At 44.0% G+C, this 19,831-nt stretch overlaps 2 protein-coding genes across 3 annotated transcripts in view; one reads left to right on the forward strand and one right to left on the reverse strand.

Moving 5' to 3' along the window:
• The window catches only part of COPB2 (coat protein complex I subunit beta 2), a 28,647-nt gene extending 20,209 nt beyond the window's left edge, over nt 1-8,438 (forward strand). The window contains exon 22 of the mRNA XM_089509256.1: nt 7,183-8,438. Within this exon, the coding sequence (XP_089365382.1) occupies nt 7,183-7,275 (93 nt within the window). The 3' untranslated portion in view covers nt 7,276-8,438. The remainder of the gene's footprint in view (nt 1-7,182) is intronic.
• Nucleotides 7,692-14,317, reverse strand: MRPS22 (mitochondrial ribosomal protein S22). Of its 2 annotated transcripts, none has more exons than XM_089509258.1 (8): nt 14,164-14,317; nt 13,025-13,185; nt 11,957-12,121; nt 10,841-10,984; nt 10,039-10,122; nt 9,775-9,920; nt 8,176-8,284; nt 7,692-7,784 (listed from the first exon to the last, which is right to left on the reverse strand). In XM_089509258.1, exons 1-8 carry the CDS (start codon nt 14,291-14,293, stop codon nt 7,692-7,694), a joined length of 1,032 nt encoding a protein of 343 aa, XP_089365384.1. In that variant the 5' UTR covers nt 14,294-14,317. The 2 variants fall into 2 exon arrangements, with proteins under 2 accessions (XP_089365384.1, XP_089365383.1); XM_089509257.1 differs by having other exon boundaries at nt 13,025-13,188.
• Between the last annotated feature and the right edge of the window lie 5,514 nt (nt 14,318-19,831).

Below are 19,831 nucleotides of genomic sequence, written 5' to 3' on the forward strand. Positions count from 1 at the left end.
AAGCGTCCAAAAAGGATAAGAAGCATAAGAAGGTCCCTAAGGAGAGTCGGACCACCGAGAAGGACTCGAGCTCCCATAAGGGTTCTGCCTCGAGCTCCTCTGTCCCGAAGGCGCCCACTTCTACCACTCCGAAGTCGGGTTCCGCTTCGAGGCCTTCCTCTACTAAGACTTTGAAGTCTACGGGAGCGACTAAATCTCCAACTGGGGTTCACGCGTCATCCAAGAGACCCCGATCTTCTTCTTTGGGCGACGACCGTCAGCCGTCTAGACGTCCTTCCCTGGACCGAGGCCAGGAGGACACTCCACAGGTTCGCCCAGAAGACCGTTCTGACTCGGTACGCAGGCACTCGGATACCGACCGTAGACCGTCGGAGGCCGACTCCCGACCATCAGACCCACGCCTGGCGGCCAAGAGAGCTAAGACTTCGACCTCCGGGTCGCACGTCATAGACCCCAGCCGTGGGGACCGTCCTCGTGATCTGGCCTCGGGATCCCGACCTCTGCCTACCTTCCGACATGCTCCCGAAGAAGCTGTTCAACTCCTCTCGGAACCGGCTTCCCCTGTGGGCTCCAGGGATGACCGTCGCTCTCCGACTCCAATGCCAATCCGCGCACGTCGAGCTGTGTCGCCATCTCCACCCAGGGACCCTCAGCCTGAGTACTACTACGATTCTGAAACGGGGAGGTACTACAGACTAGTCCCTGAAGAGGATGTGGAGTCCCTCATCGAACATCGGAGATCGAGACCAAGAGCTTCTTCCAGACCCTCCAGGGTGTCTGCATTTTCACCCCACCGAGTGGAGGCCGCTACCGACCCGGATGTCGTGAACCTCGAATCTGATGACGAAACAGCTTCCCAGGCCCGTTATCGCCCGAGACACGACTCATTTTCTTCCCGGGACGATGACTACCAGTCGGCCAACCAGGACTTTGCCCAACCGGGTGCGGTGTCCCCCTCCGACGACGTCCGAACCTTCGCTGAGCATGTCATCAAAATGGGCAACGCTCTGGACATCAAGATCTCCCAAGCTGAAGAGGAAGCCTCGGACCCGGTTGAGAGACAGATCCATGGGAGACTGCCTACCCCGCCGGCAATACCTCTTCTTCCCTCCTTGGAGAAGTTGGCCAGGCACTCCTGGGAGGCCCCTGCATCCACGGCGTCCAACAACAGGAAGGTTGAGTCCCTCTATAGAATCTCTCCACCGACTCCGTCTTGGCTGTTTGGGCACCCCAAGCAAAGTTCGGCCATTGTAGAGGGCTCGCAGCATGCGTCCACCCCGAAAGCTTCCTTGATGCCCTCCGACAAGGAAGCTAAGAAGATTGACGCCCTGGCTAAGAAGGCGTATTTCTCTTCGGCGTTGGGCATGAGAGTGGCGAATTACAACGCGTGCATGGGCGCTTACATACAGTGGCTCATGGAAAAAGTGTCCCCTCTCATTCCGGACTTACCTGATGACTCCCAGGCTATCCTCTCGGAAGTCCGCGACGAGGCCCACTCAATTGGAGGATGGCTCATCACTTCGGCCAGACACGCCACTGACTGTTCCACTAAGTCTATGGCGGCTGCCATAGCACTCCGCAGACACGCTTGGCTAAGGTCTTCGGACTTAAACCAGAATGCTCGCTCGACCATCGAAGACATGCCCTTCGACGAGGACGGCCTCTTCCATCGTGAGACGGACGAAAAGCTTAACTTTAAGTACAGGATGAGGACCGCTGCCAAGAAGCACGGTATGTCTTCTTCCCCCCAGTCGTCTGCTCGCAAGCGTTTCACCGCGGTGCGCCAGTGGTATGGCCAGGGCCAGAGGCCCTACCAACAAGATAGGCCTTTCCAGCGCCAGGATCAGGGAAGACAACGCTTCCCGTCCCAGTCTTCCTCCTCCTCGGGCCGTCGGTCGGGGTCCAAATACAAGAAGAACTACAGGGGGCAGGACTCAGACCCGGTTAAGAAGAGGAACTGATGGGACGCAGCGTACTCCGTCGCTTCTCCTGCTCCTTCCTTTCTGGACAGACTGAGGCCCTTTGTTAGCACCTGGGCCGCAATTACCACCAATTCTTGGGCCCTCACCATCGTCTGTAGGGGTTATGCCCTTGAATTTGAGGAGCTCCCACCAACTGGAGCTATTCTGTCCACTTCCCCCTCAGACATCCTTCTCGACGAAGTACGCACCCTTCTCGCCAAAGGCGCCATCTCCACTGTCGATCCCGTCGACGTTCCTAGATGTTTTTTCTCCCGTTATTTTACGGTCCCGAAGCCGGATGGGGGAGTCAGGCCCATATTGGACCTTAGACGATTGAATACTTACCTGTCTTATCGTCGTTTCCGGATGGTAACGATTGCTTCTATTTTACCTTTGTTGCAGCAGAACCTGTGGTTTGCAACGATCGACTTAAAGGACGCTTACTTCCATGTCAGCATCCGGGAGTCCCACCGCAGGTTCCTGGCGTTCGCAGTCGGGACGGACGTCTACAGGTACAACGTCCTCCCCTTCGGCCTATCTACCGCTCCTCGCATCTTCACCAAGTGCATGGCGCCCGTGGTTGCTCACCTACATCGCCGCGGCATGAGGGTCTTCCCATACCTCGACGATTGGCTTCTCGTGTCCCCTTCACGCCAGGAGCTACGACGACACACCTCAGAGACACTCCAGCTCTTACGGGACCTGGGCCTAGTGGTCAATATCGAGAAATCCCAGTTGCTTCCCACCAGGCAGATAAAGTTCATCGGGTCCCTCCTCGACTCAAACAGTTGCATGGCTTATCTGCCTCCGGACCGTTTCCAGGCTTTGGCCCGGGCCGTCAACAGGTGCACCACCCGAAGGCGGGTTATGGCAAGGGACATTCAGGTGGCATTGGGTCACATGGCGTCGACAACATTCGTCACTCCGTGGTCAAGGCTTCGGGCTCGACCACTGCAGTCATGGTTCCTGTCGGTCTTCGATCTGGAAAGAGACCCCCCTTCCCGCAGACTTACCGTGCCAAGACCAGTCATTCGCTCCCTCCGTTGGTGGCTCGATTGCCGGAACGTCTGCGCCGGCATGCCCTTTTCGCCGCCCCAACCAGAGTTGGTGTTGACCACAGACGCATCGGAAGACGGTTGGGGTGCCCACGCCTTAGACCTATGGGCCAAAGGCATCTGGTCCCGGGACGAGAAGACACTCCACATCAACGCATTAGAGCTGTTGGCGGTGGAAAAGGCCTTAAGAGCTTTCGAGTCCTCACTGTCGGGGAAAGTTATTCAGCTCAGAACAGACAACACCACGGTGATGTACTACCTGAACAAACAAGGAGGCACCAGGTCACGCACCCTCCTAGACATCACGCTCCGGCTCTGGGACTGGTGCATAGCCCGAAACATTTTGCTCCAAGCGGTACACTTGCCAGGCACCCAGAACACTCAGGCGGATCTGTTAAGCAGGTCCCCCTCGTCGTGCCACGAGTGGAGGCTCCACCCGGAGACTGTACACGACCTCTTTGCCCGATGGGGAACCCCACAAATAGACCTGTTTGCGACCGTGTACAACTCCCATTGTCCCCAGTTCTGCTCCCGGACGCCAGACGACGACTCCCTCGGGGATGCGTTCGGGTTCCGATGGTCGGGGATAGCACTCTACGCCTTTCCCCCCTTCCCACTGATCACCAGGACAGTCTCGAAGATGGTTTCAGATTCAGCCGACGCGATCCTGATCACGCCTTGGTGGCCGGGACAGCCCTGGTTTCCTTGCCTTCTTCACCTCTCTCGAGCCAACTTTCTCCGGCTCGAGCCCAGACCGGATCTCCTCACGGTTCAAGGAGGTCGCGTTCGACACCCGGACATCGAGACCCTTCCCCTGGTGGCGTGGAGAATCCATCCCTAGCCCGGCTACCGGCCTCGGTACGGAATGTCATCTTGGCCGCCCGGAAACCGGCCACCCAAAAATCTTACAGACTTAAGTGGAACAGGTTTCTTCGGTTCCTGTCTGACAGACGCCTCTCCCTGGCCCAGGTGAATACACCAGTGGTCCTGGAGTTCCTGATGTCCCTAATTGATGCGGGCCTCTGTATCACATCTGTTAAGTGCTACCTGTCTGCTATTTGCTCGTCCTTCCAGTTTGATGGGAAGCCCTCCTTCTTTAAAGACCCCCTTGTCAAGGGATTCCTGAGGGGCTGCAATAACTTATACCCCCAGGTGTCGGTTCCGACTCCGGCCTGGAGTCTCGAGACGGTGTTGGGGGCCTTACAATCTAAACCATTCGAGCCTTTAGCCACCACTGACATTAGACTTTTAACCTGGAAAACAGTGTTTTTGGTGGCTATCACTTCTGCCCGCCGGGCGGGCGAGCTTTGTGCCTTGCGTCGGGACCAACCCTTTCTTAGGTTCCACTTGGACAAGGTAGTCCTCAGGACAGATATTTCCTTCTTACCCAAGGTTGTTTCCACTTTCCATATGTGCCAGGACATTGTTTTACCAACCCTGGCACCCAGCCCGACTACCGATACCGAGCGGGCCCTCCACTCCCTGGACGTGCGTAGGGCTTTAGCCTTTTACCTGGACAGAACTAAACACTCGAGCCGCTCTGAGAGACTGTTCCAGTGTTACTTGGGACCGAAAAGAGGACTGCCCGTGTCGGCCCAGAGGCTCTCTAAGTGGGTTTCGAGCGCTATTGCCCTATCTTATGAGCTTTTGGACAAGCCCTTGCCAACCAGGATCCGCTCCCATGCCACAAGGGCGTTAGCGGCCTCTTCTGCTTTCTTGTCTGGTATCCCTTTGGACGAGATTTGCAAGGCTGCCGTTTGGTCTCAACCCCTAACCTTTATTAAACACTACAGGTTGGACACTAGGGCCAAAAAGGACGCAGCTTTCGGGAGGGCTGTGTTGGTATCAGGACTACATTGATTGTGTTTGACTGCTGACTGTGTTCCATACCGACACCGACAGCATCATTATGGCCGTCCTCGAAGGACTCAATGCTGGGGTTCAGGGTCCTCTTGGGCCTGCTTTTACGAGGTGGGATTTCTTTACAAGTATATAAACAAACCATCGATTCTTATACTTGTTTCAGTTATCTTTATTGACCATTACTTATTGGCTCACTGAGGTTCCATGACACTCCCGCCTCCACTGACCTTAGCTTGCCAGTCTCAACCCATTTGTATGATTCGCAGAGACCACGAAGAAGAAGGACAGGTTGCTTACCTGTAACGGTATTTCTTCGAGTGGTCATCTGCGAATACATACAAATCCCGCCCATCCTCCCCTCAGTGTCCTGCTCTGATTGGCTCTTTTTGTATCGCCTACACGGCGGAAAATTGCGGAACTGGGGAAAAGAGCGGGAACGGAGGCTTTATAGGGGATGGGCGGGGTTACCGCCAAAAAGTTTCAACATGTTGCAAAGTGTACTTTGCCTAGTGATTCCAGAAGTTTCCGAAGGCACTGCGCAGGCGCAGTACAACCCATTTGTATGTATTCGCAGATGACCACTCGAAGAAATACCGTTACAGGTAAGCAACCTGTCCATCTCTTCCTAACACACTTACTATAGGGACACAGCTGTAGGTGTTGAACAATTTAGAATTTTACTATTTCAGCACCATCAGTGTTCTGCATAATGCATAATACATTTCTTAATCCCAATATACCTTCATTTTCTGTTGTCATTTTCCTATCATTTCTCTATACATTTGATTTATGAAATTTGGAGCAAAATGCATCCTCTGCAGAATAAAACTTGCTTCAGCATGTAGCTGAGCATGAATCTTAACATTTTGGGTGCATTAGTACTAATAATTGGAACTAAACTGATTTCCTTGTCCTAACTTATAAATGTTTTCCTAGTTTAACTTTATTTCTGTAGCAATCTTTCTCTATATTGGCTGCAGTCAGCTTAAAGTTAGGATAGGTATTTTAACCTAGATGTGTCAAGCATATGGCATGTGCAAAGAACCTAATCAGCTATCCCTGACCCTCCCCCAGTCTATCTGTGTTTGTATCCTAGGAATAAACATTGCACAGTCATGGCAACTATGTCTTGTGAACAATTATTTTTCTAGGTTGGTGACTTTTCGTTCCAACCAAGAATGAACCTTCACAGATGTCCTGCATAATAAGTATTGTTAGCTAAATCAGGAAAATTAGTTTGAGAATTGAATTGGGCCAGCAAAAAGCTTAGTGCCGCTCTTTCACATTTTCAGGGTTTGGTTTTTAAAAAATCAAATTAGTTCTGCCAACATGCAGAATTAGTGTCATTACTGTCTCATGGCTAAACAGCAACTGATACTGGTGTAAATGAGACAACCCCTTCACACAGTGGAAGGTCTTAGATAAAAATCGACCCACCAGTTATTGTAAGCTTCTTGTTCATAGTACTCTGTCAGTGGTCCAACAGACTGTACCAACCCATGTTCCTTCCCATGCTACACCACAGAAATAATTCAGCTTTGTTATTCTCTAAACCTGAGCCAAGTTTTTGGAACACTATGCAGCACCCTCAAAATTGAGTAATGGATATCTCACACAAAGGTTCTTTCTTAACCCTCCAAATCCAGCTCTCCAAATGTATGGCCTTATTTTTTCACAGCCCCAGAGGAGTAGGTCATTTCCACGGCTTTAGGAGTACTGAAAAACTCTGGCACAAATTGGACATGGAGATTTATAGTTATCTGTGTTTGCAGTATGTTACTCAGTTTGGGGGAAGGGAATTGCAGAAAATATGCAAAACGTAGGCATACTGTATGTTTAGAGGTTCATAGTTAAGAAAACTAAGTAATTCTGCTGGTAGAACTGAGTATACTGCATATTTATTTGGGGAACCATCATTCCAGCACAAGAACAGGTAATGTCAATTCACCTGTGACTCTTTTCTCCAAATAATATACAGTGGTACCCCGGGATACGAATGCGCCGCCTTACGAAATTTCCGGGTTACGAAAAAAATCCATTCAATTAAATAGTTCCGGGTTACGAAGGTTATTCCGGGTTACGAAGAAAATTTTTGGTGCTTTTCGGCGCGATTTCGCACGAAATCGCGGCTTTCGCTATTAGCGCCTATGGGCTTTTCGGCTAGCGAAAGTTTCCGGGTTACGAAAGCGGCGGCAGAACGAATTAATTTCGTAACCCGGGGTACCACTGTACCAGCTTTATATTTGATAGAAGAAAATTCTTTGTGTAAGACCAGGCATCTAACCATGTACTTCCTGCCCTAGGCATTATTGGAACTGGATGAAGACTTGGATAACTTAGACCTGGAGGATATTGATACTACCGATATTAATTTGGATGAAGAGATATCTGACTGAATCTTTTTTTTAAACAAACAAACAAACTTCTTACAAATTACTTTTCACTAACTTGATTGTTAGTGCAATCTTCATGGTGGAAAGTGGCTTGACATTTTTTTATACTTAGATGAAGTAGGGACAGATTCAAAGAGTACCTTCTATTTCTGTTCCATAGGCCTCCTTATATGCTATTACAACCTCATGTTACATGAAGAGAAAGTCCTCTAATAAATGTTTTTAAAATTCCCTTTCAGTGTTTTCCCTGCAAAGCATTAATTTAATAAAAAGTTACAATGCTTAAGTGAACTGACTGGTCAAATGTACATTACAGAAAGCAGCTGAAGTACTTGAACAATATATTGTACAACAAAGCATTTTATTGTGTACCATTTGATATAACTCACCCATGCAATACACTGGTTAAATTTATAATTTTATGAAGTAGCAGATCTAGGCAGAGTTGCTTGATAAGCTTGTAGTGCAAGTTCAATGTAGCCACTTCTCTCTGTTTCTGCTCTTGCAAAAACCTGTATAAAAGAAAAGTGCCATCTTTGTAGTTTGTAACGTTTTGAACATCTTAGGAGACTAAACTAGTTTTATGATTTTAAAGTGGCAAGTTAACTGCCATTCTCACTCAGAGAAACAAATTTTCTGACATAGGACTCTCTACTGTTGCAAAAATGTTTTCTGAAAAGAAAACTGATCCCAGGCAACCCAACGAAGCAATGTAAAGGATTTGTAGAATGCAGGCATGGTGTGGCCCTCCATATGTTGGACTGCAACTGTCATTGTGGTCAGAGGTGATCATGGGAGTTGCAGACCAATAACATTTGAAGTGCACACTTCTGATTAAGGATAATGACAAAATCTTGTATAGGTACATTCCAACCCTTTTAATATATGATATAGCACACATACCTTAATTAAATCTAGTCCTTGGATATCTTGTTCTTGTGCTTCTTTTGCTGACTGGCAATCAGGATGCAGCATATGATAAAGGGTGACCAAGCTTACAGCATCATCAAGCCTGAAAGATAATGTTAATTTGGATCAGCTTTTTTGAAGATTTCACATTATTATTTTTGAGAAGTATCTGTCTAGCTTACTTTGTGTTCATTCACAAAAAATGAACTAATTTTTGTGTTATACCATATGCTACAATAAATGATTTGACAAAATAACTAATGTATGAATGTAAGCCACTGCTGTGCAGTAAATACCCTGAAATCCAAATGATGGCCTTCTGTTCAATTGTATGTTTAGATAGTTGTTTTTCAAAAGGTTTTCTATTCTGATTCATCTGAAGGAGAAGTGCCAGAAGAATGAAGAGCAGAGCAGTTCAGAATGTTTTAATAGTTTTTTAAATTCAAAATGAACAACAGACACACATGAAATAAAACAGCCAGGTCAGGTCAACCTTCCACAAGTAAAGAAAAACAGTTTGAACCTGAAAATTTCTTCCCAAATGCATCCACAGATTTTTTCCCTCTGAGCTGCCTTGGATCCCACTTCAGGAGATAGATGGCCTATTAAATAAATTCCACTAGCTTCCATTTTGGTGGCCATCCTGTGGATCTATGCTCTAACATGCTGGGGGCAGGTGCTGTCCATCTTGCCCACTGTACCCAGTTATACACAATTACCATAGGATCCACCACAGCAGAATTCTATTCTGTCCCAGCTCAATCTTTATTGCATTGTTTACTATCCCAACCTGACACTAAGTCTGTAATTCTCCAGCCCTCCTTCACCATCAGGAAATGGGGCGTTGGGGTGCAAAAGACTTAGTAAGAAGAGGCTTTGTTAACTGGCAGGATACCTGTAAAATTTCAAAAGGGGGTCCCTCCAGTTAAATGCTATATATATTTACTCAAACATATGTCCAACTGATTTTAGTGAGTTCTTTTCCCAATTAGATAGGTATAGGAATACAGTCTCAGATTACTACTGTTTTGTACATTAGCCATAAGAGGATAACCCAATAAATTCTTCATAGGTTTCTGTAGTCATGCATTCTGCTTTATATCATATATTGAAGCAGGTGCTTCTGTCATCCTGTTCCGTGTCTTTTAATTCCCAATACTGTCAAGTCTTGCCATTAGGCAACTAGACACTTACTTCTAAGGCCTATAGCTCCAGTTAATTATAAACACTAGATAATTAGAAGAATCAACTGCTGTGATACTACTCTGGAAGACCTATAGCTTTGCTCTACTCAGAGGGATGTATTCCTGGGAGGGGGGGTGCCATTCCACTTAAGGAGATGGTGCAGCACACAATTGCAAGCTGGAATAATTCCTTGCTGTGGCCTATTGCTAATGGCAAGACAAACTTCAAAATCTGGCAGTTCTCTCATGACTGCAGACTAGCTTTTAAATAAAAACTAGACCATTAATTCTAAATGCAACCTTTGTCTCAGTAAGGTTGTAAAACGTATACATTATGCAGTACAACATTAGCACGGGAAAAAACTCAATGGTTCCTTTGTGCATTTTTAGTTTAATTATCAATACTTACAAATCTCTTTGGATCATGTCTACCAGTAATCCATTTGTCCTCTTCCTATTTACAAGGTACCACACCATTCCTCCAAAATGTCTTGTTGAACGCAGAAGATCATATTTTCCATGTTTATCAATATCATTGTATGTTTGATGGTGAACCTGCCCAGAAGTTAAACAATACTTAAAGCTCTTAGTAGTTTCCTGAGTAATTTCCTTAATACAGGCGCAAATAGATGTTTCAGCAGCACCTGAAAGGTCATCTGTACTGGCAACTTACTCTGATATAGTCAGGTGAATCTGGCTCAAACTGTACAAGGCAAAGATTAAGGAGTTCTTCATGGTGGTCTTGAAGAAATATACTCTGTAACAGGAAGGAGTGAAATGTAGCAATCCAGAACAAAAACACAAAACTGATAAAAGGCAATAGTTACAGTAAGATACAAGGCTATCTAGCAGACAGGAAAGCATTTTGGAGCCAGTTCTGTAATAAACCTTTACAAGAAAAGCTGTTCAAATGTGCTATGTCATTGCTATTCAGATTAGGGCTGACCTCCCCAATTTTATCAGAGCATTACCACTATTCCTGTGCATTAGCACTTCAAATCCAGATATCAAATTTCCTTATGATGGGAAACACGGTATAATTCAAAGACTCCCATCTGGATAGTTAGTTTTCACTTTGCTATAATTTAGCAGCTGAATGAACAACAGGACTGTACTCTCCTTCCTCCATCCCAAGTCAGTCATTTTGTGTGAATCTGTACTGACCACAAGAGTTGGGGTCCTTTAAAAAAAATGTCATTATTGACCTAGACCGAACAACTTCAAAATATTCTGGTGATTAATTTAGATAGCAATGAGGAAAGTGTGTGGTCCTATTGCTCACTCTTAGCAATTAAACTATAGCTTAGAAAGTCAGTAACTGAGTGCTTGAACAGGCCACAATATCTTTAAGGATATCCTAGGGTGTAAGCGACTATCAAGATAACAGAGAAAAATACCAAGGGAAACATCACACACTTGAGAGGCCTGATAGTGCATATAAAAGTCAGATGAAGGCCTGGTGAAAATTCATCTACCGTAAGGTTTTCATCTTTGAATAAAAGCGGAGGGTTAAGCTTTCGTCCTTCTTTTGGGAAGTAGATCTGTATCATCCTGTCCCTTTCTTCCCAAGTGGCCTTGCGTAATATGCCATTTGTTTCTCGTACTACAATGAAACGTTCCTGAAATTGAAAAACGTTTAAGTAAGCTGCAGTCTTAGCTATTAGTTCCCTTAATTCCAAGGAGGATAGGCAATAATGTACATGTTAAAAGACAAACTCACAACCAAAGACCTAAAAGGGGAACATGTACTATGATCTTCAGTGAAGCAAGTTAACAGGTGTTAAAGAAGCTCATGTACAGTTGCTTAACAACACTGCTGTGAAGGTCTATGTAGGATGACAAGATATTTACAAACTGCCTTGCTGATTCAGTTCTTCTGTTTCAGCTCAGTCAGCCAGATGCTCCCAGAAGGCTAATGAACAGGGAATGAAGCTAGTAAGTCAGGCACTGAGGTTTCCATTAGCTATTATATCCAGCAGCAATTTACAGGCCTCTGCTGCCAAGTTTCTCCTAATTTTAAGGCTAGCTATACTACAGCTATGATGAATTCCCAATGTAAAAACTTAACCCCCATAGGAAGAAAATAGCAGAGGATAAAGGCCATGTTATTATTATATTTATTTGTACCCCCCTTTCCCCCCAAAACTGGAACTTAGTTCAATCATGCAAAGGAACAGGTGGTTCAAAAGCCTTTTTCTAACCATGCAGTAAGTATGTGTGAAAAGACAAAAGATCAAATAGACACCAGATCAAACTTATATTCAGTTTGAATATAGTGCCAAAAAATGAGTATAAGGAAATAGCGTCTGTTAGAGGGAAGATTTTTTTTCCAGGACAATTTAAATATATATATATATCATGGAGATGTGACTGTAAGTTCTGAAAACGCCTGCATGTCTTGATTTTGTGGAGTAGTTACTGCAGAAGAAATCACTATAGCTATTATTATGGTTGTGTGTGCAAAATGATACAGTATACTGAAAATTGTGCTTTTCCCTGTAGGTTTTACTGACAACTAGTGAAACTATACATCAGGTCAAGCTGCACTAAATTTTTATGCTGTTTCAAATGTGTAACTGACATAGACTTACACGGTGTGGGGTGCTGTATGTTATATCTGTAAAAACATATTTGTGGGATTCAGTTCCATCAAGAATCTTGTCATCTGCTAATACATCATTAATTGGTTCCCGTTCACTCAATACAGGAGGCATTTTAAGCCTTTCTTTAGCTGTCTCAGTTGCCTGTCTTGTCACCTAAAACAGATAAGCAATTAATTTACAGAAATATGTCATATCAAATTACCTAAAATCAACATTGCCCTTGATTTCAGTTTTTAAGGGAGGAAACTATGTAAAGCCATCAGAAAAGATATTAAAAGTGCACACAACTTAGATAATGTATGTCTACTATTACAGATCTGATTACATAGAATTGTTTAGATAGCTATGAGTGCCTGGGATAAGTTCCTTTCTGTTAAAAGCATGACTGTCCACTTCACCCCCTGCCCCTTTCTTTTCAAAGAAAGGAAACACATCTGCATTCACATGTGTTATGGCATTTTGTCTGGAATTTGCCAGTTCTTACATATTTGATAGCCAGCTGGATGAATATTGGATCTCTGATGTGAAAGGTTGGGCTGAACTGCTCATAGTTGTTCAGTCCAATGTTTGTACTTGTTATTAACAACTGACAAATGAGAAATATTTGATGTGGTAAAATAGTCTGAATAATTTCACTCTTGAAAGCTACTATGCATGTTATATGAGAGAACAGCCACTTGTCAGTCATGATGCAGCCAAAGCGATAAAAGGGAAACAAGGGGGAAAATGAGTACATACATTTGCTAATTCTTTTTTATGCTATATGGCAGCCTTTCTCAAATAGTGGGGCGGGCCCCCCAGGGGGGGCGCGAGGCTCCGTAAAGGGGGGCGCGAGGCTCTGTTATGCAGAGGTGTACTTATAACAATTTTATAGACAAATGATACTATTTACAGTCGCGGGGGGGGGCACGAAATGTTTTCTTCTTCCTAGGGGGGGGCATGACAAAAAATAATTGAGAAGCACTGCTATATGGTCATAACAAACAAACCAGAAACATTCCAAATTCACATCTTAAAACCAAATGTATTAGTTTCAGAAAGCTGATGCTGAAATACCTCTTCCAGTTGTGATTCTGTCATAACCTTGTATGTTGGGGGTTTGAGTTCCTGCTTTACTGGCTTAAAAACCTTCTGCAGATTCAACCCTGTCATCTTGTGGAGCAAATCCTGCACTTTTTCATCCATAAAATGAGGCGATGGAATGTCAGATTTCTTTTCTTCTGAGGGGGAAAAAAGGAATTAGTCCAAACAGCAGAAAAGCAACAAATATCTTATGCTAAATGTTAGTAAGGGCAAAAAGGGAAATGTAGATTACTAATGTTGAGTGCCCCCCTCCCCCCCATTCCAAAAACAGTGGTGGGGATGTCCCAAACCTAGGGACACTTTCTTCACTAGATCACCAAGGCAAAGGTCCCTACCTCCAAGGGTGGACCTCTCCAAACAGTGGATAGAGAGCTGTACTAAATCCTATGGTCTTTATGGTGCCATCACAGGGACTACAGGATTATTCCTTTAACAACAACAGTTTTAAGAATCTTGACTAGGCAGAAAGTCCTGGGAGATTCTCAATATCTTTCATCTCTGTAAAGATACTCAGAACTACACTGCTTATCCAAATATCTCATACCCAAAGCACTGGCCGCGTGAGATGAACAAGGCTAAAGATGGAGAAGAAAAAGGGACATAACATCCCCAAATGGCTGTAAAATCAAATGATGGTTTACATGGGCAAAAGAACCATCACAGCCTAACAAAAGAAGGAAAGCCACAATAAGTGCGTAGTGCAGTGGACCCTCCACATTTGCTGGGGTCAGGGGCACAGGACCCCGTGAAAGTGAGAAAGAAAAACACAAACACTTGTTTTTACCTAACAGAACACTTCTCTAGAACTCTCTAGGTTCTCTAGGAGAGGAGGACAAAGCTAAAACATATGACAGTACATGCCAATAGAGAAACCATACTTGCCCACAGGGAAACATAGGGGGAACACTTGCCCATAGAAAATCATTGGGGAGTACTTGCCAAATGATTCCCTGTGGGCAAGTATTCCCCAATGCTTCCCTATGGACAAATGTTCCCAATGCTTCCCTATGGGCAAGTGTTCCCAATGCTTCCCTATGGGCAAGTGTTTCCCAGTGCTTCCCTGTGGGCAAGTGTTTCCCAGTGCTTCCCTCTTCCAGGAGCAGGAGACTCACCGGTCCCAGGGCCCCCGCAGCAGCCCCGCCATCCCCAAGAGGCTCCTGGGGCCCTGGGCCACCTGGGAACCAGGGCTGGGAGAACCAGCCTCCCTCTCCAGACACACCGTGAAGCCCCCAGCACTGCCATGCCGAAGACGGCCGGAAGGGCTCCTTTGGGTACTTCCGGGTCACCACGCAAGGGGTGATGGGAAATGTAGTTTGGAGCTGCTCAGCCTCTCTGGCCCAAAACAGTGCAGAGACAGTCCAGACTGAGAGGGCCTTTGAACTGCCTTGGGTCAGTGTTATAGAATCCTGGGAATTGTAGTTTATCTCTGACAGAGGAGGCTAAATGTCTCAGAACTACTGTTCCCAGAATTCCCCAGCATTGAGCCTGGGCAGTTAAAGAAATCTCAAACTGGATTATTTCTGCAGTGTGTTTTGGACCTTTCTCTTCAGCCAGAAAGCTCTAGATCCCTGAATATGCTTCATTGCCCTGGGTGTTGTTGTTGTTGTTGTTGTTGTTGTTGTGTGCCTTAAAGGCATTTTCGTCTTATGGCTGCATGGGGCTTTCTTGGCAAGAAAGGTGGGCTTGGGTTGCCATTGCCTTCTGAGGCTGAGAGAGTGTGACTTGCCCAATGTGTTTCCTTGGCCAGGTGGGGATTCGAACCCTGGTCTCTATCATAGTAATCTAGTGGCTCAGAACACTATACTGTGCTGGCTCTTGGAAGTTATATTAAGTTCTATTATGCCAAGTTCCTATTGATTCAGTGGTTCTGCTGTAAAAGTATACTTGGGACTAACAATTAGTTTCTGGCCTCAGTTTGTATTTTTATTTGAAAGAGAGCTGTAACTCTCCCTCACAATTGATTACAATGATTATTGTTCAATATTGTAAATATGTAGATTCGCAGCCACCTTAATTTGGTGATAAGATGGCTCTGACCCTGTCCTGATAACATACCCTCTAACATTTCACAGATTAAAAACCCAACATGTGTGACAAAGCAACATCTTTGTGCGGTCAAGGTGGCAAAAGCTATTAATGAGGAAGAACACACAACAGAGGAGATGCTGCAGCAGTTTCTGTTTAGAGTCGGAGTACAACACTCAAACCACTACACTATGCTTGCTCTTGTATATATTTGTTCCTTTGTACTTTCAATTCTTCCCCATCATCATGTATGGCTCAGTATGTAAAGAGATCTTGTAGCACCTTTGAGACCAGCTGAAAGAAAGAATTGGCAGCATGAGCTTTCCTAGACTTGTCTATTTCCTCAGAAGAACAATAATCACCATAATCACTGAACTAAGTTAAGGCTCTCTTTCAAACAAAAATACAAACTGAGGCCTAAACTTAATTGTTAGTCCCAAGTACTGTATAATTTTACAGCAGATCTAACGAATCGATAAGAGTTTGACAGAGCACTTAATATAACTTCCATATCAACAAAAAGTCTGACATGTTCAAGTGCTGGACTCCATGACATCATGAAGGTACTGTTCCTGCAGAAGAAAACTCCAAAGGAAATCCGTGAGTGTATGTTGAAAATACTGAGTGACAAGTGCCCATCATACTCAACTACAAAGAAGTGGTGTGCCAACTTTCACTGTGGAGATGTTGAGACTGAAGATGCAGCAAAGTTGTAGTTGTTTATTGACACTTGGGAAGCCTGGGCACATATAGCAGTTTTTCCTTCCTTCTTTCATCTTCCCAGCAATTATGCAGTTGTTGGAAGTGTGCTAGAGCATTTACTAACACAATGGGCAGGGACAACAAGCAAAATAGCTGCTAGATTTTCTTATTTGCTGCTTTTTTTCAACAGTTTAGGTTTTAAGATAGGTTGTTAATTATTTAATCCTTTAATCACATTTTTAACTTCTTCTGTATGTTGTGATTTTTTAAAAGCTATATTTGTTTTAACTGTTGTAAGTCAACTTGAGCCCTGGTGGTAATCATCATCATTATCAGTATCTTCTTCTTCTTCTTCTTCTTCTTCTTCTTCTTCTTCTTCTTCTTCTTCTTCTTCTTCTTTCTCCTACAATATGTTCAGAGACTGGAGAGTAAGCATGTGTGAAATGGGTTCCAGGGCCTTCAAACACAGTGAATTGACTGCACCAGTTACCTACAGCCCAGATATTAGACTTTCCTTCTCCTTTGCAGTAGAGACCCCTTATGAACTACAAGCCTGCACTGAAATCCTGCCAAGGAGCTATAACTCTGCTTAATAAACCCATTACATTTCCAACATTACTATGGTACTATACCTGTACTATAGTACAGGTCTGAACAAACTCCCTCAAAGTGTAGTGGAGTCTCCTTCCTTGGAGGTTTTTAAGCAGAGGCTGGATGACTATATGTCTGGGATGCTTTGATTGAGAGTTCCTGCATGGCAGGGGGTTGGACTGGATGGCCCTTGCGGTCTTTTCCAACTCTATGATTCTATGATTCTATGCTTCTGGCAGACAAAACATGATCAGCAATCTGAAGTTTGGAAAACACAACTTAAGTTCTCTTCCAAAAGACCTCAGCCTGGTCAATCATTTGTCTTTCATCTGAATGAGAGGACTCCAAGAGTGGGATTTTGGTGGTTTGATAGGCCAGTCTGTGTTGGAAGACACAGAGGCTGCATACTCTTTTGGCTGCAGGTTTACATAGTTCAGTCCTGCTGAGAGCTTTTGACAATGCTCAGAAACTTTTGTTTAAGTGAAGGGAAACGGAGAAGAGCTTGTTTTTCAATCTTTGATAGAAAGACCTTCTAAAGGGAGGGCTATGTGTCCTATTAGGGAATTGGGAAGCTATTGGCTACATGCCTAAAAGCCACTCCAGCCCCATACGTGCACTTGGATGGCAACTCAGAGTTCACTTTAATTCACAGAAGTGCTTAGGAAAACAATAGAATTTATTAGGTTAGATCCAGGCAAAGTTAAAGTCATATTCATTTTGTACTTGAGTGGTAACAGCTGCTGGGAGGGTTAGCCTAGCAGGCACTTAAGATAAAGTTAATTCTCTCAGTATTTATATCCTACATCAAGGTATATTAGGTCCATAGTGCTTACAAAAGAACACGTATTTTAAGTCATGTAAGATCCAACATCCTGTGCAGATACTTTGGAAGACATGAAACAAATCCATAAAATTCATGATTCTTAAGAGTATAAAGTATGTATGGAATAAGCTGCTCTTTTTCCATGTTCTTCCCTATGAATATTGTGGGTTACAGCTTCTGTCATGTTGGCTGGGATGATGGGAGCTGTAATACTCTATGGCCAAGGGGCACCAGGTTGGAGAAAGCTAGTGTGAGCACAGATGTTAGGAGAAGAAGTTTTATAAGGCAGCACACTTGTCTCGCTGTTGATGTCTTCCCTGGGACCCATTTAATTTTGTTATCTGTCCCAGCCCTTCAGACACTGTCCCATTGGACTCAACCAGATATTTTCTTCTGAACAAATATGCCTAGCATTGCACTGTTAAATACATGCATAACCCTGCCATGAAACCCAAGCATATAGAACAGCTGTAGGTGAAACGTAGCCCCAAATCTGTTTTTTCCAGGTCTCAAAGCTCCCAACACCAAATTAAGTTCTTCAGGTAAAAGATCAACCCCAGATCACCCAAATGCTCCAGAACATAGCAGGTTGGGCTAATTTCATCCTAGTGACCCCCCCCCCCCCAAAAGAACATCTAAGAACAGCCAAAACCAAAACTTGCAGTCATTTCTGGATCCTAGGGATGTGGCAGTGTCACAGGAATGAAAAGTGGTGGCAGTTGTCAACCCCAGGGTATAGAGAGAGTACTGTGTTTAAATTTTGTAATTATTTGATCCTTACAACCTTGGTACAAGTTTCTTTCTTTCTTTTTCTTTTTTTCTTTTTCTTTTTCTTTCTTTTTTTTCTTTTTTTTTTTCTTTTGCTGAAAGATATAACACAACATAACATAACACAAGAAAGCATAGCATTAAATACCATAAGCCACAGTGAGACAGAGATCAGGTGGAGGTTGCATAATTTTCAAAATTCCACGGGTGAAAACTGGGGCATATACGGCTAAGTAACATCAGAGTATGGCAAATGTTCTGAAAAAGGAGGAACACACAAGCTAGGAGAAGTTGCACCAGTTTGCTTTGGTCTGAGCTAACAAGGAAGGATAAGATTTCACCCCTCCCCTCAGTTTTGCATTTTTAACTTCACTTGCAGCAATGGAAGTAAGGCAAGGACAAAGTGGCAAGAGGAGATATTAGAAAGGAGATTGCAAGGGCAATCCTGATTAACTCTGTCACCTCACCTTTTCAGCTGCTTTTAAAATGGTATAATTTTTAAAACAGCTGAAAAGGTGGGATGACAGAGTTAATCAGGATTGCCCCTGCCAAACTGGGACAGTTGGGGCATATGGGGTTGTCTTGTAGATGATTCATAAATGTCATACAAATGCTAGGATGGAAAAAATATCCAAGCATTAGCCAGCCTGTCCTATCATTTATCAAGAATCTTGATAAAAAAGAACTACGTATATATTTTTGTACCCACTATCCAACCAAACCTAGCTGAGTTATGGACATCATTCTACTGGAAATCTGCCTAGAGGCTTTGATATCATTAGTTATGTCGCAACAAAGTTTCACACTGCTTTTTCATGGATCCATCCTTTGGAATCCTGGGATTTGTAGTTTGTTGCTGCACCAGAGTTCTCTGACAGAAAAGGATAAATATTTCACAAAACTACAGATTCCCTGAATTCCATAGCATTGAGCCATGGCAGTTAAAACGGTGTCAGATTGCACTAATTCTGCAATGTGGATGCAGACCCAGTTTGGTATGGTTCAAAAACGAAAACAAGTGTGCAAAAAAGGAAAAGAAAAAGAAGTACTACAGACTGTTTAATATTTAGTAGAGACATCTTTCCAAAGAAGAACACCAGGGGGCACTATATTCATGTGATGGACAAGAGCTGCCAGAAAAGTTCTGGTTGAAGAAATCTTCAAAATGCACATTTCTTTTTAAATATTTTGTAACTTTTTGTAACTCTGTGTTCTGACTGTGTAAGCATGTCATGCATCAGCCCAGCCTCTTTTCTCTAAAAACTCTGTAATGCCTCCTAAACATTCTTTACCCTCTTTTTTGCAGATTTATTGCAATTAACATCTTGTTTGATGAGTTAGAAAAGAGCGAGTTCAACATGTCCTTTCCTTTTTGTCTAAGGAGAATCTTGGTAGTTGCTAGACATACAGGGTTAGAAGAAATGGGAAAGGAATTTTAAATCCCTGATATCATCAGAACATGAGGCAACAGGAAGAAATGAAATGCCTTGCACTCCCCTGTCCCTCCTAATGACCCTTTTACACAAATTCTGGTCCCTTGAAGAGAAAACCATAAACAGAGAAACAAAATGTAAAATTTGGAGACATGTAAAGGTGTATGTGATTTATCATTGCAAAGAATACTTTTAGAGAATGGGAAGCAGCAAGTGATGTTGTTTTGTGATCCTTAGCACACCTTTATGGAAGCAAATCTTACTCAAAATCCTGGAACTGACATTTGAGGTAATATACTTAGATGTTACAGGACATTGTGTTATTTTTCAGAGCCTCGGTGCTGGAAAGAATGTGTCCAAAGAAAGTTATTTGGATTTATGATGTGAAGCTGATTTCATGGGCATGAAAACGATGTGGGCTGAAGCTCATCAGCTAGG

Source organism: Sceloporus occidentalis, unplaced genomic scaffold (assembly GCF_023333645.1).
Source record: "Sceloporus occidentalis isolate IW3139 unplaced genomic scaffold, rSceOcc1.0.p SCAF_2, whole genome shotgun sequence".
NCBI classification, from domain to species: Eukaryota; Metazoa; Chordata; class Lepidosauria; order Squamata; family Phrynosomatidae; genus Sceloporus; species Sceloporus occidentalis.